The sequence below is a fragment of the Pygocentrus nattereri genome, chromosome 13 (assembly GCF_015220715.1).
Source record: "Pygocentrus nattereri isolate fPygNat1 chromosome 13, fPygNat1.pri, whole genome shotgun sequence".
Classification (NCBI taxonomy): domain Eukaryota; kingdom Metazoa; phylum Chordata; class Actinopteri; order Characiformes; family Serrasalmidae; genus Pygocentrus; species Pygocentrus nattereri.
The window spans coordinates 20,733,139-20,753,643 of NC_051223.1; the positions used below are offsets into that span (position 1 = coordinate 20,733,139).

The following is a 20,505-nucleotide window of genomic DNA, read 5'->3' on the forward strand; positions in this document are numbered from 1 at the left end:
TTTGGGATACAATTCCCTCATGTTGCCCTTGTTTGTGTTAGGCCAAACATGATCAGAGACATCAATGACACCATGCTTTAATCTTTCTGCTGATTAATTCCACTGGAAAACATTTCTCACCTGAAAAAATCAGCTAGTTAAGAAACTTTTTGCTCCCTTTTTGCAGTTTCAAAATAGCTGATGCAAAATAATGAGTCTGGGCTTAATTAGGGGGAGCAACTTTCACAGATGATAAACAAGTAAATGATTAAATCCGCTGACGGTCTGCTACGGCGGATGGAGGGCAGCTCCAGCTCGAGAGGAATATCTGACTCTGTGGGTCTCTGTTGCCTTGGAGACAGCACTGGTGACTCTGTCTATTTATCTTGCGTTCAGCACGTTTTGTAGATTTGTGCCAGCGATAGCTGCAGATACCTGTCTGCGATACTGTGGCTAAAAAAGCAGCAAGTAGGAGGCAGGAAATACTGCATCGATCACAGTGTTATACCCACTGGTATGTGGAGACACTCTCTGATCAAATGACAAGGTGACATACAGATTTTATTCATGAACCACCAAACTCTCCTCACGTCCTCAAGCATAACAGACAAAAGACAGAGTTGAACTGGGATATCATAGGATGGCAGAGCTGTTTAAAATGAAAAGCTTCTTCTTTACCATATTCTGCATCTTTATTTTTAGTCTCTTTGTATGTCATATATATATAAATATAGGACATATATATGACATACACATAGTTTTGACATCTATTATATTTTCTTTTTTTTACAATAGAGAAACAACATAGAGATGACACACTATTTGGTTTCTAAGTAGAAGCTTCTTGTTAAATAGTGGCATATAAATCTTTTTATCTTCTTCAATACTTCTTTAAATCAACATCCCAACGATAGTCATTAACCTTTTTATAATTTATTCACATTGTGTTCTTGGTTATCCAGTGTCATTTGCAAGTTCTCTCTGTAGTCCAGTTCCATAGGTTAGAGAGTAAAGTCTTGTGATTGGTCAACATACGGGGGCAAGGGGTGGTGGGGTAGTGCCCCACCCTGTCCGACCCCACTGAACATTTCTGGATGCAATTCGCAAGTTCTATTGATTTATCCAATCAGCTTTTAGGAGGTGTGAGACAGGACACACCTCTAAGCTCACCAGACAGATGGAAGTCTTTCTCTCCTTTGAGAAATGAAGTTTGTAAACCAGCACCATGCTCTTCTCTTGGAGTCCCTCCGCAAGCTGACCGTACAGGCCGGCGCTCCAGTTTGCCGGTGGATTTGGAGAGGCTGGACGATGCCAGTATGGTTGTAGAGATGACAGTCTTTGCTCTACTGGAGTCTGTACCTGCTCCCAAGGCTGTTGTGTAAGTGACAAGGCTTTTGTGTTTAGTTTGACCCACCACCAGTGCAGACTCGGAGCATGTGAGTCCATGTGACCCCTGCGCCACAGTAAGGCCAGCCAGAGACTGGCTGGAATTGGCCAAGGACAATGTCTCTGCTTCAGTCTCAGGATTGATAAGCTTGTGACTCGCAAAGACGCCACTTTTATAAAGCAGCATGGTACTGCCTCCATCCACAGACCTGTCTCCGAGATCAGAAGCCTGGACGGATGGGATAATGGGAACAGAGCAGGCGCGGTGTGACGGGCGAGGAAAAGCTGTTCCCTGATCCAGACGAGTGCAAGGAACATCAGCATAGGCCAGTCTTCCTCTAGAGGGTGCGGAGGCCACAGTTTGCATATTCAAATAGGAGCGACTGTGCTGATTGCCATCAGTGTGGGACTGGCACCTAGAAGAACCCCCAAGAGAGAATGGAGAGTGAGGATTAGTACCTTTGTGGCATTGTGTAAGGTATTTTTATTTATTTTTTATTTTTTGCTTTTTCCTTTCCTTTTTCCATTTTTTATAGCTCACCCCATGGGAGAATCCACTCAGCCTGTGAGAGCATAGCGTGTATGATTTTATCCTGCAAATCATCTCAGTGGTAGGGAAATTATTTCGAGGTAGTGGAAATTTAAAATCTTTGTGTAATTATTCGTAATCCACAACACTGGCCTCGCGCTTTTTGGCAGCATTAATGTTAACTCTGAACTCTCTCCCGCTTGCGACAGCCTTATCGGAGATTTAAGCCGTTCGTATCAAAGCTTGCGTGTCCCTGACCCAGGCCTATGAGCTGATGAATGCTACATTCTGACTACTTCATTTGATTGATGGCTTTTTGATCTACATGCACAGGCTTCTTATCAAGCTCAGCACACCTTGTCCAACGGCAGCTAGAGGAACCCAGATAGCATGCAGCTTTAAACTGAGACAGCGTGCCGGAATAATACGAGCGGATCCAGGGATGTGACCAAAAGACCAAAGCAGGTTATCCAAAGTTGGTGTCGGGTAAAAGTCCCAGATACTGCTGCATGCTTATTTCTGGCAAGGTTTATAAGGCTACAAAGTGGCAGCTTGCTGCTACAGTTACCCACTCATCCCGACCACAACCATTTACAGACAGTGTTGCAGGCATGTAAAAATATTCCCACTTCCTGTGAAGTATAACGGTGTGACAGAAACATCAGCTCATAAAAACGGATATATTTGGCAAAGTTGGCGCCCTAAACACTAACCCACTGAGCTGCTGTTATTGCCTGACAACAAAGACTATTAAATAACAGGCCTTGAATAATTGATTCCTATTTCACAATGCTTGGGTATTAAAAGTGTATTGTAGCTGGAGGTTAATCTGCTACATCTAAACAAGGCTAAATATAGCATATCTATGGGGGATTTACTGACAGGGCATGTGTAGGCTCATATGCCCATCTTTTGGGTTTTTGCTGTCTACATCCCTCCCTCTCTCTTTCTCTTCCTCTCTCTCACTCTCCTCCCCTCCCTCCTCCTGAATCCACGTTCCTGGAGACCGGAGGGTGTCTCCATGGCAACAGGGGAGAGGTTCGGGGGTGGTGTTGATGTTTTAAGGCTGTTAAGTCTAGAAATAGGTCAGTCCAAACCTGTCTCTCTTTCCCCAGCCCTAGTCACAACTGGCCAGAGACAGAGAATATGAGAGGCTTATCAATTCATAATTAATCACGCACAATAATTATAATAAAAGCCAATTCTGTCACTGACGGTCATTAGCGAGGGGAGAGTTGGTTTCCCATGGTTTCAGGCACATGTTTATTTTAATTAACAACAGAGATTCCTGCTGCCGAGACACAGCTGAATCAATGTCTCCTTCTGTAAGTATATGTGTGTAAGTGTGTGTGTGTGTGTGTGTGTGTGTGTGTGTGTGTGTGTGTGTGTGTGTGTGTGTGTGTGTGCGTGTCTCAGCACACAGGGAGGATGTCTCATCAGAACCCTTGAAGGAAACTCCAAACTCAGAGCTGCACTGTTTAAGAATGTAAATTATGGAAATAGGTCAAACAGAAAGAGTTGGCTGTGAGAAGAGTTTACGAGTCACTGCGAAGCTGGATCAAGTTGGCATGGTAATGAGAACATCACTTCAAAATCTCCTGTGGAAGAGATTTCACACTCCAAGGCCTCAGCTTTGCTCACACACTTTTTCCTTGCTGTCTTAACCTTTCACCCTTTAGTCTTGCTCAGTGAACCATGCATTAACCTGACATACTACAAGTGCCTTATAGAAAATTCTGTAACCTCGAGTGTTATGCATTTAACCTCTCAGCCATAAAACACAATTTCCATCTGTTTTGGAGTCTTTCTGTTTACTGTCTTTCAGTTTTAGAACTAAACATTTAAAAAATATATTCTTTGATGGATGTGGATGATTTTTATCACACACCCATTTTTACCTTGGCATGGCCATCTTTGCATTGTCTTTAAGGGGTGAATTATTTTCACAACAGGGTTCTCACCCCTCCCTTTTCAACCCCTCACTGCACACTAGCAGCTCAGCACAGTCACATCATTTCACACAGGGAGTGTCATCAGTGTACTAGTTAATCGGGTAAAAGATATTTGATTTGATTACACTAATGAAACATCTATTCTGGGACCTGAAGAAACCAACTTTGCACTAGGTGTTATTTAATTATGCAATGGTCAGTTCCAACACACAATCTGATTGGTTTAGATACATTTTTCACAGTAACTGTGTCATTCCACTGAGAACTTGTTGGTGAGTAACCAGGTGGATACGATTAAGGGTAATTCGATAACAGTTACAGCGTGGAATTTAACCTGTAGCTCATCTGGTCAGATTCTAAAGCAGAGGGTGATTACAAATCTGCCATTGCCCCTAAGCAAGCTTTTCACTTATGGAATAACTTAACAAACTGGAATTAGCCAGGAACTAACAGAATACAGTTCAGCAAAGTGTGAAATAGGGTGTGAAATGCTTTACAGACTGGCTGGGACAAAACAACATTCAGGTTATTTTGTTAAATATTGAAAAATCTGAGCCTGTACCTAATATTGCAACTGTGTTATGGCTCTATCTATAATGCAAATGGTTACTTTTTATTACTATCATTAATTAAAGTTTTTAATATAAATTCGTATGCATTTTAATATCCAACATGCAAGTATTTTGTACAACATACTGATCTACTAAACATTTTTAAACAGTGCTACCGAAAGTTCACCCAAGCATGATTAGCATTATGAAATTTAACAGGGATGGGTAATATGATTGTATGTTACCATTAGCATGAATGTTTAAATGATGATACACTTTTCTGAGTACATCAAGAATTTCTTCAGTTCTTCTACAACACTGAATGACTACATAACACATATAGACCAATTCTAGAGAGCCCATAAACAAAACTGTTTAGTAAAAGAAGAACTAGTGTACAGAAACTACATAAACTACATTGTAAAAAGTAGATGCTTGGATGTTGGTGAAATATGTTGTTGTGCTATTTTATAAATGTATTATTACCAACTAATTTATTTAATTTTATGCGGTTCAATGAGATGTTTCCATGCATGTTTATAGATACAGCTACCTTCTCAAAGATTCTGATGGCACATCTGTGGACTCCAACTCTTGTAGATGTTTGTAGCTGTGAATAGAATCCTTTGATCCTCCAATTAGATGATGTCCTGCTCTGGAGATGGGTGGAGTCCATCGTGGCACAGATCGATGATTGGATATCTTCTGTTTCAGAGCAGGACTACTCGAGAAGGAACAGCTTCTGTAGTAAAACAAAGACTTAGTGACTGAAAGAAGAACTATGGTGAAAGGGGCAAAAAAGAGAGAAAATAATAGAAGGGCTTCAGAATCTCAGACACAATAAACCTGGTTCCCTACTCATTTCATAAAATCTCCAAAATATACATATATAATTTGTAGATATATACATGTTATCTAGTCTGTCCATTTGTAGTATGAGTTCATGTTGTTTTATCCATCAATTATTCACAATATCACAACTGTTTCATTGTACATCATTTCCAGTCAGTCAGGCTGAAGAATACCAGTTATAGAATATCAGCTCATGTGCCTCCTAACAGACATCTCAAAGAATGCAATTACAAGTACAGAAGAACACTGCAGATCCATTTTTTTTGTCTGCCATTCAGAAATGTGTATTAAAAGTGATTACTGATTACAATATCCATAATTCTTTTTAGTGCTGTTTCTTGTTTGACACAAACACATTGTGCACAGGTTAATTTCCCTGTTTGGCTCATTCAGATAGCATATCTAAAATGTCTTAAAGGACTAAAAGAGGAGTACCTGTGGCGTTTCCCCATGGACAGGCTGCGGCTCTGATTGGCTGCAGAGAGTTTGGAGCTGCTGTGCACTGTACCTCTGCCTGATGTAGGGGAGGACCCGTGGGCTTTACAGCACTGTGAGAGGAGATGATGTGTGATTTTAATTTTTTTCACACTACTAAGCAAAACTGAAATTTTTAAGCTAATTATATAATTGTGATGAGAAACTGTTTAGTAAAGTAGAAACAGAGTTCAATTTAGAAGCATTTTCAGTAGTGGTCTCAGATTTTTGGTCCTACTACTGTATATATATATATATATATACATATATATATACAGTACAGAGTGGACAGTGCAGCACTGCTGTGTCTGACGCACCAACACACCACAACAATGTCAGTGTCACTGCAGTGCTGAGAATGATCCACCACTAAAATAACATCTCCAAAAGGAAAGAAAATGACAAAGATTGGAAAGATGTTGGGAACAGGTGCACAAAAGTAAAGAACTAAAATACTGATGGATCTGACACTTTAATGTTGGAAGCGTTTGTCTGTTTTTTGTGCTGTTTGCTGTCAAATGTATGAAGCTGTTATGTTCTTAGAACAATGCACAGTCCAGACCTCAGCATCACTGAATGTGTGTGTGATTACATGAATCATCAGAAGCAAAAAATGCAATCAACTTCTAAGACTGAAATTTAGAGATGTGGAAAAATATCCCTGCAAATTTCTTTGAAAAATGAAAGCAAGTATCTGAACAGAGTGAAAGCTGTAATGAAGGTAAAGAGTGGAAGATGGAAGTTTTTTTAGGCTTCTGTTTTATAATAAATTGCCATTTTGATTAGAAATTAAGTAAATGAGGGGTGGTCTTTGACATTTGCACAGTATACACTATATTCTCTCTCTCTCTCCCTCTCTTGACCTTCTTTCCCTCTCTCTGTATCTCCTCCTCATTTACACACACACACACACACACACACACGCATACACACAAGCCCTTGACTCTGCAGTGTCAAAGATGAAATAGTGGATTATAGACTAAGCAGAGAGACAGAATGTAGATGTTCATTCAGTGATATATGGCCCCTCAGCGAGAGAGAGCCACTTTAATTAGACGTTACGTTTAAACAGCAGATTAAGAGAGACACTCTCTGATTACACTCCCTGCCGGCTCACCCGGCCCTTCTGCATGAGTCGGGAACTAATCCCAGACAAGATTACATTAATGGATTCCTAAAGAATTTCTTTCCTTTCTTTTTTTTCTAGTTCAAAATTAAAACCATTATCTTACAACAGGCCAGGACTTGGAGCCCACTCGGAAATGAGCCCGAGATGCCCCCCAAAGTCGTCAGAGTTCTAAGTCACCAGATAATACAGTTATTCCAGTTAGTGAAATCTGCCTGCCTCTCCTGGCCTGTGGAACATCATTAAAGCCACTGGGTTTGACTTTAAACTAGTTTGGGGCCTTGCAGCTGATAAAGCGTGTCCTCCTAACACTTGTGCCTCCTTAGGGACCTGTTAGCATTGTTCTTCTCTCCAGCAGGAAAATTGGATCATTTCTGACCACCCTCTCCAACCCTCAGCTGGGCAAGAATGCTCTGCGGGAAAAGGGAGCTGCTGCTCTCTCCAATATAATTGCAAGAACTATTTTTTTTCCAGAGACTGAAACATGCAGATTCATCCCCACATTAAAGCTAACACTGCAACAGCCCTGCAGTATGACTTTATCTTCTAGTCCATTCGCTATTCATTAGTGCTGTATTGTAGTTGTGCATCTGAGCACATTATATAATGGCTTTGATTCATACGGGTGGAGATGTTGATGATTAAAATGCCACCAGACTACGAACTGGAGAGAGAAATAAAAGTGTGATCCTTTTCAAACCCAGCACTGTACACATGAATGCGAGCTGTCTGTGTTTTTTGGCTGAATGAGAATGGGTTGCTTAGGTCCACGGAAGCAGAAAGTGATGGATCTCCCAATTTCTAGATGACTCTTCTATTCAGCTGTTTCTTTTTTTTTCCAGCAGCAAGGCAAAGCAGACTGGCTTTGACTGCTGCTCAAATGGATGTGGTGTTTACTCTGTGAGCTACATGCACTGCTATTTCTGTCAGGGTGAGGGATCATCAGCAGGTGGGAGAGCAGTAAAGCTACAGAGGGCATCATTCCCTGAGCTGCCTGCTGGCCAACTGTATTCATTACACATCACTGTTATGCACAGGAAATGCATTTGGAACGCTGTCCCAGCCACACATGGGTGGTTTGATTTCCCACCATCTTCATATGGCTGCTATGCATGGATGAGAGCGTTACAGTGTAAATTTGAAAATGCAGCTTATATTGGTTTTCAGACAGAAGAAAATAGACTTTACCTTTTGATGCTGGAGGCCACATTCTGTTCTGGAGCTCGATTTAGACATGAGCCGCAAAGCATTGACACTGCAGTCCCTCAGGTTACGCATCTCTGTCAGGTGGGCTCTGTGTTTTTCCCTTTGTCTCCTGGAAGATGTTAATAAGCTATGATAAATCTACTGATACTGTCAAACAGGGAAAGACATTGCCTGCTGCCCTGTGCCCATGGCCACAACATTTCACATTTTGGTCACTAAAAATGCAAAGCCTGTATCCCAAATTGTCAATTGCCTACCTAATGACATAATGTAGATTAGATGACGTCAATGTGGACCAGATTGGCTGGGAGGAGTGGTCACCATATCCAGCAGTGTTCATAATTGTGAAATTATGTAAGTATTTACTTTTTCAAAGCAACAGTGGACTGTTGGTACTCAGGCATGCTTGTTAACTTTGAATAAAATGACTCATTAGCTTGGTGGTCAGAATAGCCACTGTAAATTGTTATATCTATCCCTGCTGTTGGAGCAGAGGGAATACTCCATTACTTTCAACTTAATCACTGTTTACTGCATCAGTATTCAATGGTCACTTGCCATGAACAATAATTGTGATGTATCTTTATACTCAGAAAAGACCTAAAACACCCTCATAATAGAGGGAAATGAACAAGTTTTCAGTTCTTTTACTAAGTAGAGGGGATAAGTGCCAAAATTACTGTGCATGGTAATTGATCATAAGTAGCCACTTAATGAGTCACTTTGATCAACCTTACTTTATATTCAGGAATATTGTATCCTCTTAACAGAATCACATTTTGGCAATGATGCTATTAAAAGTTTAGGTGATTTAATTGCTAATACTGTACCAGTTGAGCAGCATTGTGGTTTATTTTATTCTTATAAATTTAATGGAATAACACTTTCGACTTCATGATGCAACAGATATTCATCTGTTCATCTAGAAGACTTCAGTGCCTTTCTTTGTGTACTTTTCAACAGGCCACCTACTAAGGCTCTTTCTAAGTTCATTTTGATGCACTAATAGCAAAATGCGGAGTGCTGTGGCACTCAGAGAAATTGAGCAGTGCTGGAAGTCATGGAGATGCAGCATGTCCAAGACCACATGTCAGCCATAGTGTTTGCATTCATTAAAAATGGTTTTAAATTGTTAGCAGCTGCACAGATCCACTCTGCTGAAAAATCCAGCTTTTGCTGGTAGCTGGTCTTTGATTATCTAGATTGACATGCTGGACATCCCGTTGGACTATACGAAAAAAATACTGGTCAACCACCTTGGTCATGCTGATCAACCAGCTCGGTCACGCAGATCAACCAGCTTGGTCAAGCTGGTCATGCTGGTTGACCAGCTAAACCATCAAAATCAATCAAAACATATACACAATTGGTATTTTTCTTCAACATTAATATTATAGCACAACACCATAGAATCAGAAATATCATAGCTAACCAAATATTAAAATAAAAGTATTAACTTCAGTGAAAAGCAGCACACCAACATCAGCCATTCATGGAAATCAAATAAAGCTATAAACTGTATTTGACTTATCTTACCCAGCACAATCCTCAAAGCAATAAACTCACAAACAGAAAGGATACACAGAGCTGTTGACATAAATTGCCACTCTTACACAGCACTCTTGCTTTGTAGCATTCTTTCTCTTTTGTAAATATCACTTGAGTGCTACAGCTCTGTGCTTAATTACTGTGAAGCACGAAGGCAAAAAAGCTAAAAAAAAGCTCTGGTTTTGGAGAGGGTCTTTCCTGCAGAGCCTAGTTCTAATCACATTTTGCTACACCTGCTCCAGCTAATCAGCCTCTTTCCAAGCTTTTCCAATATTTCCTAAATTCTGCAAGAAGGTAACTCTGCAGGACCAGGGTGGGACACCACTGTCCTACCCTAACTCAGAAGAGCTGCAGCTGTCTTGACTTTGAATCTACTAAGCAGCCTCTCTTTCTATTTCCCACAGAAAAATGTTGTTATAAGGTCCCGTTCAAATGTTCAACTGTATTAGCTGTGTCATCTTGATGTGCAACATATTGCTTCTGTGCTCCTGAAAACATCCTTCAATCTTGAAAATTAGTTTTCACACCTGAATGTGAAATATACCTGTACAGTAGGCATATATAAGCAAATCACTGCTGTCGGACCAAAACTTCATATCTCCATTTATGTCATTTTTAAGTTTTTGACATTATTTGAAAATGCCTACTGTCCTTTACATTCTGTGTAAATGTCACAGTATTCCATTTCAGTGTGCTCCCAGATGGTGCCAGGGGTAGTATTCTACTGTGGGCCTGATATACTGCAAAGAAAATGACTATTATATTGAACAGTTTCATAACAAATGTCACACTGTTTGGCTTATTTACTGCCACAGTAATTCTGACAGACACATTGGAACCATATGTTGCATTAGTGTCTGCTTAATTACATTCTAAAGAGCAAAATCTTAATGCATGCAGCGTGAGCATATGATCAGGCACATCTTTTCATATGTATGTCTGTTTAGGTGTGAGACAACAATGAGATTTCCTTCACACCCTTGAGAGAAGTATTAAACTAGTGGTGTATCTAAGCTTTAACACAATAAAACAATTAAGCATTTTGTTATTCAGGATGGGTTTGATTGCTGTGCTTCTGTGTTATCAAAGCATTGTGCATGTATTCCTGGCCCCAGCTGAAGTTTAGGTAATAGCTGGTAACAACTTACTTGTTCCTGCAGTAAAGAGCCATGCAGGCCACTCCCAACAAGCTGATGCCCATAGCGATGCTGAAGATTGACAGGATCTGCCTCTGGTAGGTCTCTCCACTCTCTGATGAAACAGAATTGGGGAAAATCCACAGTTACTATATAAATTTCTCCTGCTCTCTCTCTCTCTCTCTCTCTGTCTTTCTCTCTGTCTCTCTTCTTCTGCTGAGTCAATACGAACCAAAGAAAGACATTTTCACAATTATTAGTTTTCTTATGGGCTGTGAGGAACTTTAATATCAGGTTGTTTGGACAGGTACTTCACAGCACAAATCTAATATAGACGGTCAGTGATGATGGCAATGAAGTGGGGCAGGTTATCTAGGAAGATGTTACAAAGTAACGAGTGATAACACTTATCACAGTAACATTGTCACTTGACACAGAGAATCTTGAATTACTTACCTCAAAGCACCATCAATTTACAATGAATGGCGCGTATCACTTTCACACCTCACTATAACTGTTAAAATGACCTTAACCCTTTGGGCCCATTTACTCACTCTCTTAACTACATAACCTCCACATTAGTTTCATTGCAGTTAGTGGATAAATCTTAGTAGTTACTGAATAATAAGTCTGATTAATGACTGAATAATAGGTCGATAGCTTAAGGGGTTAACAAGACATTACTTTTGAACAACACAGGTCCATGTTTGACATTGTAAGAGATGTGGAGGTGAAGAGACTGGCATGCAGAATGATGGAAGGCTGTACAGAATTAGTAATGTGTGATATAATACTAACATTCTGGATGTGTGTTTCCAGAGATTTTTGTTAATTGAACTGTGCTAATGATCTGTACAGAGAAAGGCAACGCTACACTGCAGAGCCAACATCTGTCTCTCTCTCTCTTACTCCTTCTCACTCGCTCTCTCTTTCTCTCTCTCGCTCATCTTTGGAGGAAGCCAGCAAAGCCACTGGGATAGAAACATCAGCCCAATGAGCCCATGCAGCCCTGGCTGGGAGATGATCCCAGATGAATGCCCTCCTTCTCTCTCTCTCTCTCTCTCTCTCTCTCTCTCTCTCCCCTTTTATCTTTCTCTCTCTCGCTCGCACCTTCTCATAGTAGAATTCTTTATTTAGGCTTTTAAAATATACAATTAATGAATTTTAAAAATCCAATAAATTGGCCCAAATTCAGTTATTCATGAACAAATGTCTATGGCACCAATAATTACACAACAGGACTGGGTTGTACAAGTTCTCTATACCTTTGTTTGTGTCTGTCCTTTTTACACAAGTTTCAAACTATAGTTTTATTAAATTAAATTTCACCACCCATCTGTACATGTTATAACTAGTAACCACTAACTAATGCATTTGGCTGAACACCATCACCTTAACATAACGATAACATGTTGAAAACCATTCAATAAACATGCTGTCCCAGAAACACAGAAGGCAACTTGCACGGGCTTAATAAAAATCCAGTATAAAACAATGTTTACACGCTTATGTTTTTACTATTGAGCTAAACAAAACTGAACACCTATAGACACAGTTTGCTTGTTTGTTTGACTACATTATTGTCTCTTGACAACTGTGTGTGAAAATACATCTTCCTTTAAACACAGGTTTCTGGCCAACCAACACAAATGGAGCATCAGTCTAGAAGATTGTGTACAGCTGGTGCAACCAGCCTCAGTAGAGTACAGTTTTTTATGAGTAAATAAAACATCTTTTCCTCCAACTTTCAATTACTGAAGATATACAACAGTATTTTGTGAGCTATTCTGATTCTAGTAAAACCAAGACTTTGATTTTTATGTACAAGACCTAGACGTCCATATATAAATACAATGGAAATACATTTGTAGGCTGTCATGTAAGTCTCATGTAAGGTGAGCTTCCTCCAAGCAAGAATCAAAAGAGCAACACACTTCTAACAGACTCACTTTTCACACATTTCATTCGGTTATAGCGCAAACTATCAATGGTCTAACATGCCTCAAAAGCAAAGCTTCATGTCCCATTTATTCAAACACCAATGGCATTCAATGAAGAAAGAATAGGGCTATATATAAAGTGTTTTGCTGATTTTCTCAGTAAAAATAAGTAAACACATAATCTACAGTGAACAAACTTAATATAGCTTTCTGGCAAACTTTAGTGCACAATTTCTATTTATTTGCTGAGTTTTGCATATTGGGAAGAAAAAATAAAACACAAAGTATAAAATGTACCATAACTTCTGCACAGGCCATGTTTATGTTTTATTTTATTGCAACTAAACAGTAATTTTGCACCAAAGTTTTCTCTCTGTAGACGATTTATTTATTAGAGTGCTTGAAAAAGCATTTGTTGTCTCTCATACTTCGTCTTATTCTTCTTCCACTCTTTTCTGCGACTGATACAGCCCAAACCACTTAACGTACAGACTCCGTTCAAACTGCATTTCGAAGGTCTCGGCGCTGTGGCTTGCGCTCTGTATTTTGGAGTTGATCGGATTGGTAGTTTTTAATAAAATTAAGTTTAAATATTAAAACCCCCCATAAGAATGAATGGTGGAATGTTCAGAACTGACATTGATGACGTCACAGCAGGCCACTCAGTCTCACAGACACAGCTGATCACGCAGGGAATCTGCTTTAAAATCCTTAAACTTTCACCTAGAAAGTTCACTTCAGCTTTAAATGGCAGAGAAACTTGTCCTTTCTGAAACCTCAAAATATCTCTAATAAATATCTAATTAGAGTTATGAGCATTGACAACTGACAGCACAGAAAACTGCCCCATTCACTCCCATGTAAATTTCTCAAAATCAGAATCTGCTTATTACAAGATTTTCTCTGTGTTTAACTTGTCATACCTCAGACATTTTCTTCTCAATACACACAACATTACACCAAAATAATCCTCAAGGGGTCTCATCTCATATCATCTATCTGGTTAAGTGATAAGAGTAAACATTTCCCGAGTTATCACTGTTTGTTCAGAGGGTGCAAATCGGACTCAAACAAGGCTTCTCCACTAAGAGCTGCATAATAACAAAGTGACAGTTAATTTGAATGACTCTCCCCCCTCCCCCCTCAAACACATACATCTCTCCCTCTCACACACACCACACAGACACGGACACATGCCTAAAGAGGTGTTGTTCACCTACACAGAAACACACACACACACACACTTGCAGCTGTTTTCAAGCACTCTTGCAGTTCCTTCAGGAAATGCACATCTAGCTTTCACATGTAATTTGACCACGGGGCCTTTTTTGCATATGGAACAAGACCATAAAACACACAACCAAAGGGAAACTGCCTGAACAATTTAAAATATGCCATGAAAGGCCTTAAATCTTGTGAAATGGCTTATTTTTCCAATTATGCTTGCACAAGTAACTACATCAGAGCTAATCACAATGATCCTTTGAGAATGATATTATCTTTATTTAAATAATCTGAGAGCCTGTGTACTCTAACTATTATGAAAATATTGCAAGATCAGTATGTTTATAATTGGAGAGCATTGTGTGATGAGTACTATGCATGTTCATTCATTGTTGTTTATTTATTTTGATCTGTCTATAGCTTCTCATACTGTGGTCCAACACTGTCCAACACTGTTTAAAACTGACATGTTGCATCAAGTCAGTCATATTTTTTTGCCAGGGGATTTGGCAAAAAGTATATTGGTATATTGTATATTGGTAAAAGTATAAAAAGTCTACACCTTTGTGATATTTTTTTTCCTCAGAAAATAAAGAAGAGCTCTTTTGGAACAATTTCATTGAAGAAACACTTCCTTAAAGAACATTAGCATTGTCAAAGCTTGGTTCTTTAAGGAATCATCTTTGTAGATGTGGGAGAGGCAGGAAACTTTAACTAATTGTAAAGGTTTTTCTAGAACTGTCCATTCAACTCAAGAGCCATTTAGGAAATGTTATTAGTAAGGGTCAAAAGGTGTCAAGGCCATTCGACCAAAATAATGTTATCCTCTTCTCTCTATCTGTGTTTACATGTTCATTTTCTCTTTTGTTTTCTATTGTTTCCTCTCTCACTCTCTGTCTCTCAAACACACATATACACACACACAAGGGTAACGTCTGTGACCAGACTCATTTACTATCCAGATTAAAATCATTCAACTGAACAGTAATACATGTCTTTCTGTCTGTCTCTCACTCGCTCTCTCTCTCTCTCTCATCTGTTTCTCTCTCTCCCTCTCTGTGTCTTTCTCTTGCTTTCTCTTTTCGTCTGTCTCTCTGTCTTGTCACCTCTCCCTCTCTGCCTCTCTCTCTCTCATTATTTCCCTGTCTCTCTCATTCACTTTCACTGTCTCTTTCTCTCCTTTTTCTTGTTGTTTCTCTCTGTATCTCTCACTGTCTCTTTCTCATTGTCTCTCATGCTCTCTTTCTCTTAGAGGGTGTTTGAAGTGGAGCTAGTGAAGCAAGTGTGTGAACACAGGCTAATGGAAAACTTCACTGGATTCACTCGTAAAATATTTTCAGCTGTCAGGAGTGTGACAGAGGGTGGTAGGGGGCGTGCTGGACTGAAAAATGGAAGTGGCTTGTATCAAAGGAGAAAAAAAGATAGCCAGTGACGGATAGAAAAGAGCTGGAAAAAAGCACCATCTTCTATAAAAGTTCCTTTTTACTGCAGTGTTTTGGCTCCCGGTTGTTGACACTGCTTAAAATCTGTGGCTACTCCAGCTTGTCAGGGTAGAGGCAGCCACTTATCCCTTTGGCTGTGTGATATTTCTGATCCCCAGAGTCGTACTACATAATGTGCAACCTCAGCAAGTAATACACCTCGGGGCTTAACTGTAATTAAGTGTGACGCGCAACAGCAGAGCCATATGCAGACACACATATACACACACACACACACACACACACACATACACACACTTTGTTTTTTATATAATGTCAGCACGTGGCACAATATCAACATGTCAGAATAAAACCTTATTGAATGGCCGTTTTTGTTGTTTTTATTTATTTATTTCTATGGAATTTGAAAATGCCACCTGTCTTTTACATAGTGTTAAAATTTCATGATGAATGGAGCAATAAAAATGTTCCAAAACTGCATTGAAAAATCATGTTCCATCATCTGTCAATGAAAGTTTTTCCACTGATGGTTTTTGTCTTCTCTTATAAAGTTACCATTTTCAAAATGTTTTATCACAACAGTTGCAATATTCTCCATATGTGTTATTAAAAACCTGCATTTTACCTAGTGCAGTTATACCCACATGACTGGAGAAATTCAGCAGAATGTATTTATTTGTATTTAATATGTCAATTTGAATGCAAGATACAAAAAAATAAGGTGAATGCAGTTTCCAGTTCAATGAGCGCAACAATGGCTGCATTCTCATTTGTCATGTCTTGTTCCAAGGGGAACTGTAGCTTTCCACTTTGTTGTTGTTTTTCTTAGTTTGCTCTTTTTGATTTATCCATGTTTCCGGCCAGTATTGTCCAGCATAGTCTGCTGAATCCATTCTCTGGTGCCAATATCACTGACGTTACTGGTATCAATAGTCGGTTTTGCTTATAAGTGACACTTCAGACTCAACATACTCCAGTGATAAACATACTCTCAGCATGGCAGTAACTGGAAATAACTCTTATCAAGAGAGTCATCAATGGAGCATGAATGCTGTACTTGTAAAAAAGAGAGCAATCAAGTCATAGTAAATCAAGTCATAGAAAAAGCACAGACATAGCTGTGCTTCAGGCTGGAACCATGGGTTCTTTCAATGATAAAACTAGGAAAAATGCTTTAAAGGGATGAAAAATAGAGGTGTTCATAACTTGTTACCTTTGACAGCAGTATTATGTTTCCTGTATGGGTCCTCATCACTGATGAACAGAGCAATGGGGAATTGACAAATTATGCAGAGAAACAAACTGAAATCTCCACTTGCAGGTCTGCAAAATGCACCTACATTGTTAGTGGACCTGATGAAAAGGGCCATGTGTAAAAAAACATGGTAGTTTTTTGTTTCTAAAATAAAATGAAAAGTATACAAGTGGAATGACTTTTGTCCAAGTCACATGTAATGTTTTTATTTCCATATGTTACATTCAGTTAATAAATAGTAACTGTGCATTAACATGTAAACATCTCTGTAGAGGATGTGTGACTTATTTTGAGGCAGAAAAACAATAAAACATGTAATTTAATAGAGCACCAAAACCTTTGCATATGGCTGTTTATGTAACCACCTACATATATAAGCCACAATACACTTAATTTTCATTTTCTCAGCTTTACTTACCACAGTGGCGCACTTTATAGTTCTACAAATTACAGACTGTAGTCCATCTGTTTCTCTGCATCCTTTTTTAGTCCCCTTTTACCCTGTTCTTCATTGATCAGGACCACCACAAAGCAGGTATCATTTGAGTGGTGGATCATTATCAGCAGTGCAGTGAAACTGATGTGGTGGTGGTGTGTTAGGGTATGTTGTGCTGGATCAGACACAGCAGTGCTGCTGGATTTTTTAAACACCTCAGTGTCACTGCTGGACTGAGAATAGTCCACCAACCAAAAATATCCAGCCGACAGCATCCAGTGGGCAGTGTCCTCTGACAACTGATGAAGGACTAGAGAACCAACACAAACTGTGCAGCAACAGCTATCATCTCTGATTTTACTGAGACTGACCCACCACCCGAATGCTACTTGCTCTGTGGTGGTCCTGTGGGCATCCTGGTTATTGAAGAACAGGGTGAAAAGGGGCAATAAAGTATGCAGAAAAACAGACAGATTACAGTCTATGATCGTAGAACTACAAAGTACTGGTATATGATAAGTAGAGCTGATAAAATAGACAACGAGTGGATACAAGGAGGTGGTCCTAGTGAAGTGGCTAAAGGTGTATATATGTACTTCTATAGACCTGTAATATGTAATACAGTCTTTCTAGTCCTAACTCTAAGATAATACCAAACAGGTTTTTGTCTATTTAGTTGTAAAAAATGAAATGCAGCCTTTATAAACATCACTTAATAAAGTCAGGACACCCCCACACACACATGCACCCACCCATTCGCCAGATGTGTATATATGTACACCCACATAATTTACATTGTCCGATAGGATGCTGCAGGCTGGGATCTGTACGTATCCTTACAATCCAACTCATTCACTATGTTTCCATGGAGACACCAGGAGCTTTAGCATTTAGACACAAGTGTTTTGTGTACATTCATTCTGAGCGAATGAATCCTAGCTGACTCACGTGTGGCCTGTGGCTGGCCGTGGCCAACAATGCAACTGTCAACATCTTCACTAGGAAATGATCTGGAGGGTTCCTCTAAGCATAGTGTATGCCAGCCAACCCAGTGCATGCTTATCACCATGGTTAAATTAAAACATTTCTGGTGTGATGAGGATGAAGGCTCTTGTAAATATCTCTCATCTTATACTGTGACTACACTACAAAAATCATATATTTGCAGGTGAGAGCATATTAAAAGTAATCAATATATTCAGTATTCCTCCTTATGACACCTTAAGAATATTGGGACTCATTCATACATATCTTCCTAAGTCTTTTCTTAAACGTATTCTTGAGAAAGATGCCAAGAAAAATTCTGTCAGATTTATGAAGTTCTTAGACCGCAGAATTGTCACAATTGACCTTTGTGCTCTTGAGTGTGTGCAGATTCCATTTTTACCTAAGAACAAATGTAATGCATCCTTAAACGCATTATTAAAACCAAGCAAAAATATCTGCCAGTGGAATAACATTATTAGATTTAAGATGCTTTCACCTGCCAACACATACTTTTCTTGCTCCTAGACTTTTTATTTTAAAAAATATCATGGTATTAGAAACCAGCAGCTGCTGACTATTAATATATACTGCTTCAACAAAAAGAGTCCTTGGTCAAGACTCCTAACACTGCAATTGTCATGCTACCTCTGTTTGATGAAATTGTAAACTGTTCTGGAAAAGAGCCCATCCATCCATCCATCCATCCATTTTCTAAGCATCTGCAAAAATCCGCAGTTTGAACTAATTCCGTAGAATGATTCATGTAGCATGGCTGGTATGGCAGAGCGGGTAACGCTGCCGCCCTCCACGTGATTGGGATTAGATTCCCCTCCTGGGCAAGCACACCACACTATACTGATAAAAGTCCTTAGGCGAGACTCTTAATGCTACATTTGCTCAGCTCACTAATATGATTAAGTTATAAGTTGCTCTGGATGAGGATGTCTGCCAAATTACGTACATGCATGATTTATGACGTTTCTTTTCATCAGGGGGCCTTGCATCTCCTTTCAAACTGAGCCTGGTTATTACACAGTACAGCCTTAATGTTTAGAACATCTTCTATGGGCACACTGACAGAAGCATGTAGTTGGACGGTAAAACAATGCGGGTGCGTGTTTCAGAGCCAGTGTGCGTCAGCCTTCTCTCTCCTCGATTTGTAGCACTGTTGTGTGTGAATGGAAAGACCTTGTAAAACAAGCAAAAATAAAATAATAAATGGAATGAATGAGGCAGGATGTGTGTGTGTTTGTGAAGCAGCTAGTAATAAAAAAAACATAAATTTCCTTACCCATAAATTCGATGCCCAGCTCATCTGCTGCTCAAGACAGAAACAAGAAAGAGACAGAGAAACATGCATAGTTATTATACCATATAACAATTACTCAAAAATGCTTAGAAAGACACACATGTACGTGTCGCTTCTGCAGGTCGACTGATCGTTGTGATCAAGGCCACCGAGAGAAAACAAATGCACTATAGTAAACCTCTGTGCTGTTTGTCAGCCAAAATCCCTCATTTGGAAAAAGACAGAGAAACAAATTCCTGTAGCGCACTGATTCAACAACAAAAATAGGTTTGACTAGATCAGTCCAGAGGGAGTGGGGCTGGAAGTTCAGTGATTGTGAAATAGCTTGCATATAAAAAAAATGTCCTGCACACTATATTGCTGTCTCTAGACTAGGAGCTGTACTCCTGCAAAGATTGGCTGGAGGAGATAGACTCTGCAAATGCCTCTGTGTCTGCATCCACACCCAAGAGATGCTCATAATTGTCTCTGCTGGTCACAAGTTTTTATTAATTCCTACACCGTTATCCCTTCTGTCTCCTCTTTAAGCATGTCTGCTCCAGTGGTGCATGATAACAACCGATTGGCTCTTTAAATGCAGCTCGGTGCTCTCTCTCTCTCTCTCTCTCTCTCTCTCTCTCTCTCTCTCTCTCTCTCTCTCTCTCACTCTCTCCTGTTTCTCTGTCTCTCTTTCTCTCTCTCTCTCTCTCTCTCTCTCCTGTTTCTCCGTCTCATGCTCTCTCTCTCTCTCTCTCTCTCTCTCTCTCTCTCTCTCTCTCCTGTTTCTCTGTCTCTCTACTGTTTCTGTCTCTCATTTCTCTCTCTCTCTCACTCTCTCCTGTGTCTCTGTCTCTCTCTCTCTGTCTCTCTCTCTCTCTCTCCTGTTTCTCCGTCTCACGCTGTCTCTCTCTTTCGTTTCTCTCTCTCGTTTCTCTGTCTCTCTCTCTCTCTCTCTCTCTCTCCTGTTTCTCTCTCGTTTCTCTCTCTCTCTCCCTCTCTCTCATTTCTCTCTCTCTCTCTCTCTGTCTCTCTCCTGTTTCTCTGTCTCGTTTATCTTATCTCTCTCTCTCTTGTTTCTCTATCTCTGTCTGTCTCTCTCTCTCGTTTCTTTCTCGTTTCTCTCTCCCTCTCGTTTCTCTGTCTCTCTCCCGCTCCCTTCTCTTTCTCACTATCCCTTTCTCCTGTATCTCTCTC

The 20,505-nt window shown here is 39.7% G+C and overlaps 1 protein-coding gene across 2 annotated transcripts in view; it reads right to left on the minus strand.

Annotated features, from left to right (window-relative positions):
• Nucleotides 1-526: 526 nt before the first annotated feature.
• The window catches only part of nrg3b (neuregulin 3b), a 219,602-nt gene continuing 199,623 nt past the window's right edge, over nucleotides 527-20,505 (minus strand). The window contains exons 4-9 of one of the 2 annotated variants that reach the window (XM_037544476.1): nucleotides 19,315-19,341; nucleotides 10,752-10,854; nucleotides 8,038-8,164; nucleotides 5,685-5,797; nucleotides 4,951-5,136; nucleotides 527-1,781 (exon numbers count right to left, since the gene is read on the minus strand). In XM_037544476.1, coding sequence (XP_037400373.1) covers nucleotides 1,106-1,781; nucleotides 4,951-5,136; nucleotides 5,685-5,797; nucleotides 8,038-8,164; nucleotides 10,752-10,854; nucleotides 19,315-19,341 — 1,232 coding nt within the window. In that variant the 3' untranslated portion in view covers nucleotides 527-1,105. Of the gene's footprint in view, nucleotides 1,782-4,950; nucleotides 5,140-5,684; nucleotides 5,798-8,037; nucleotides 8,165-10,751; nucleotides 10,855-19,314; nucleotides 19,342-20,505 lie in introns of both variants that reach the window. The other variant, XM_017695964.2, reaches the window with a different exon arrangement.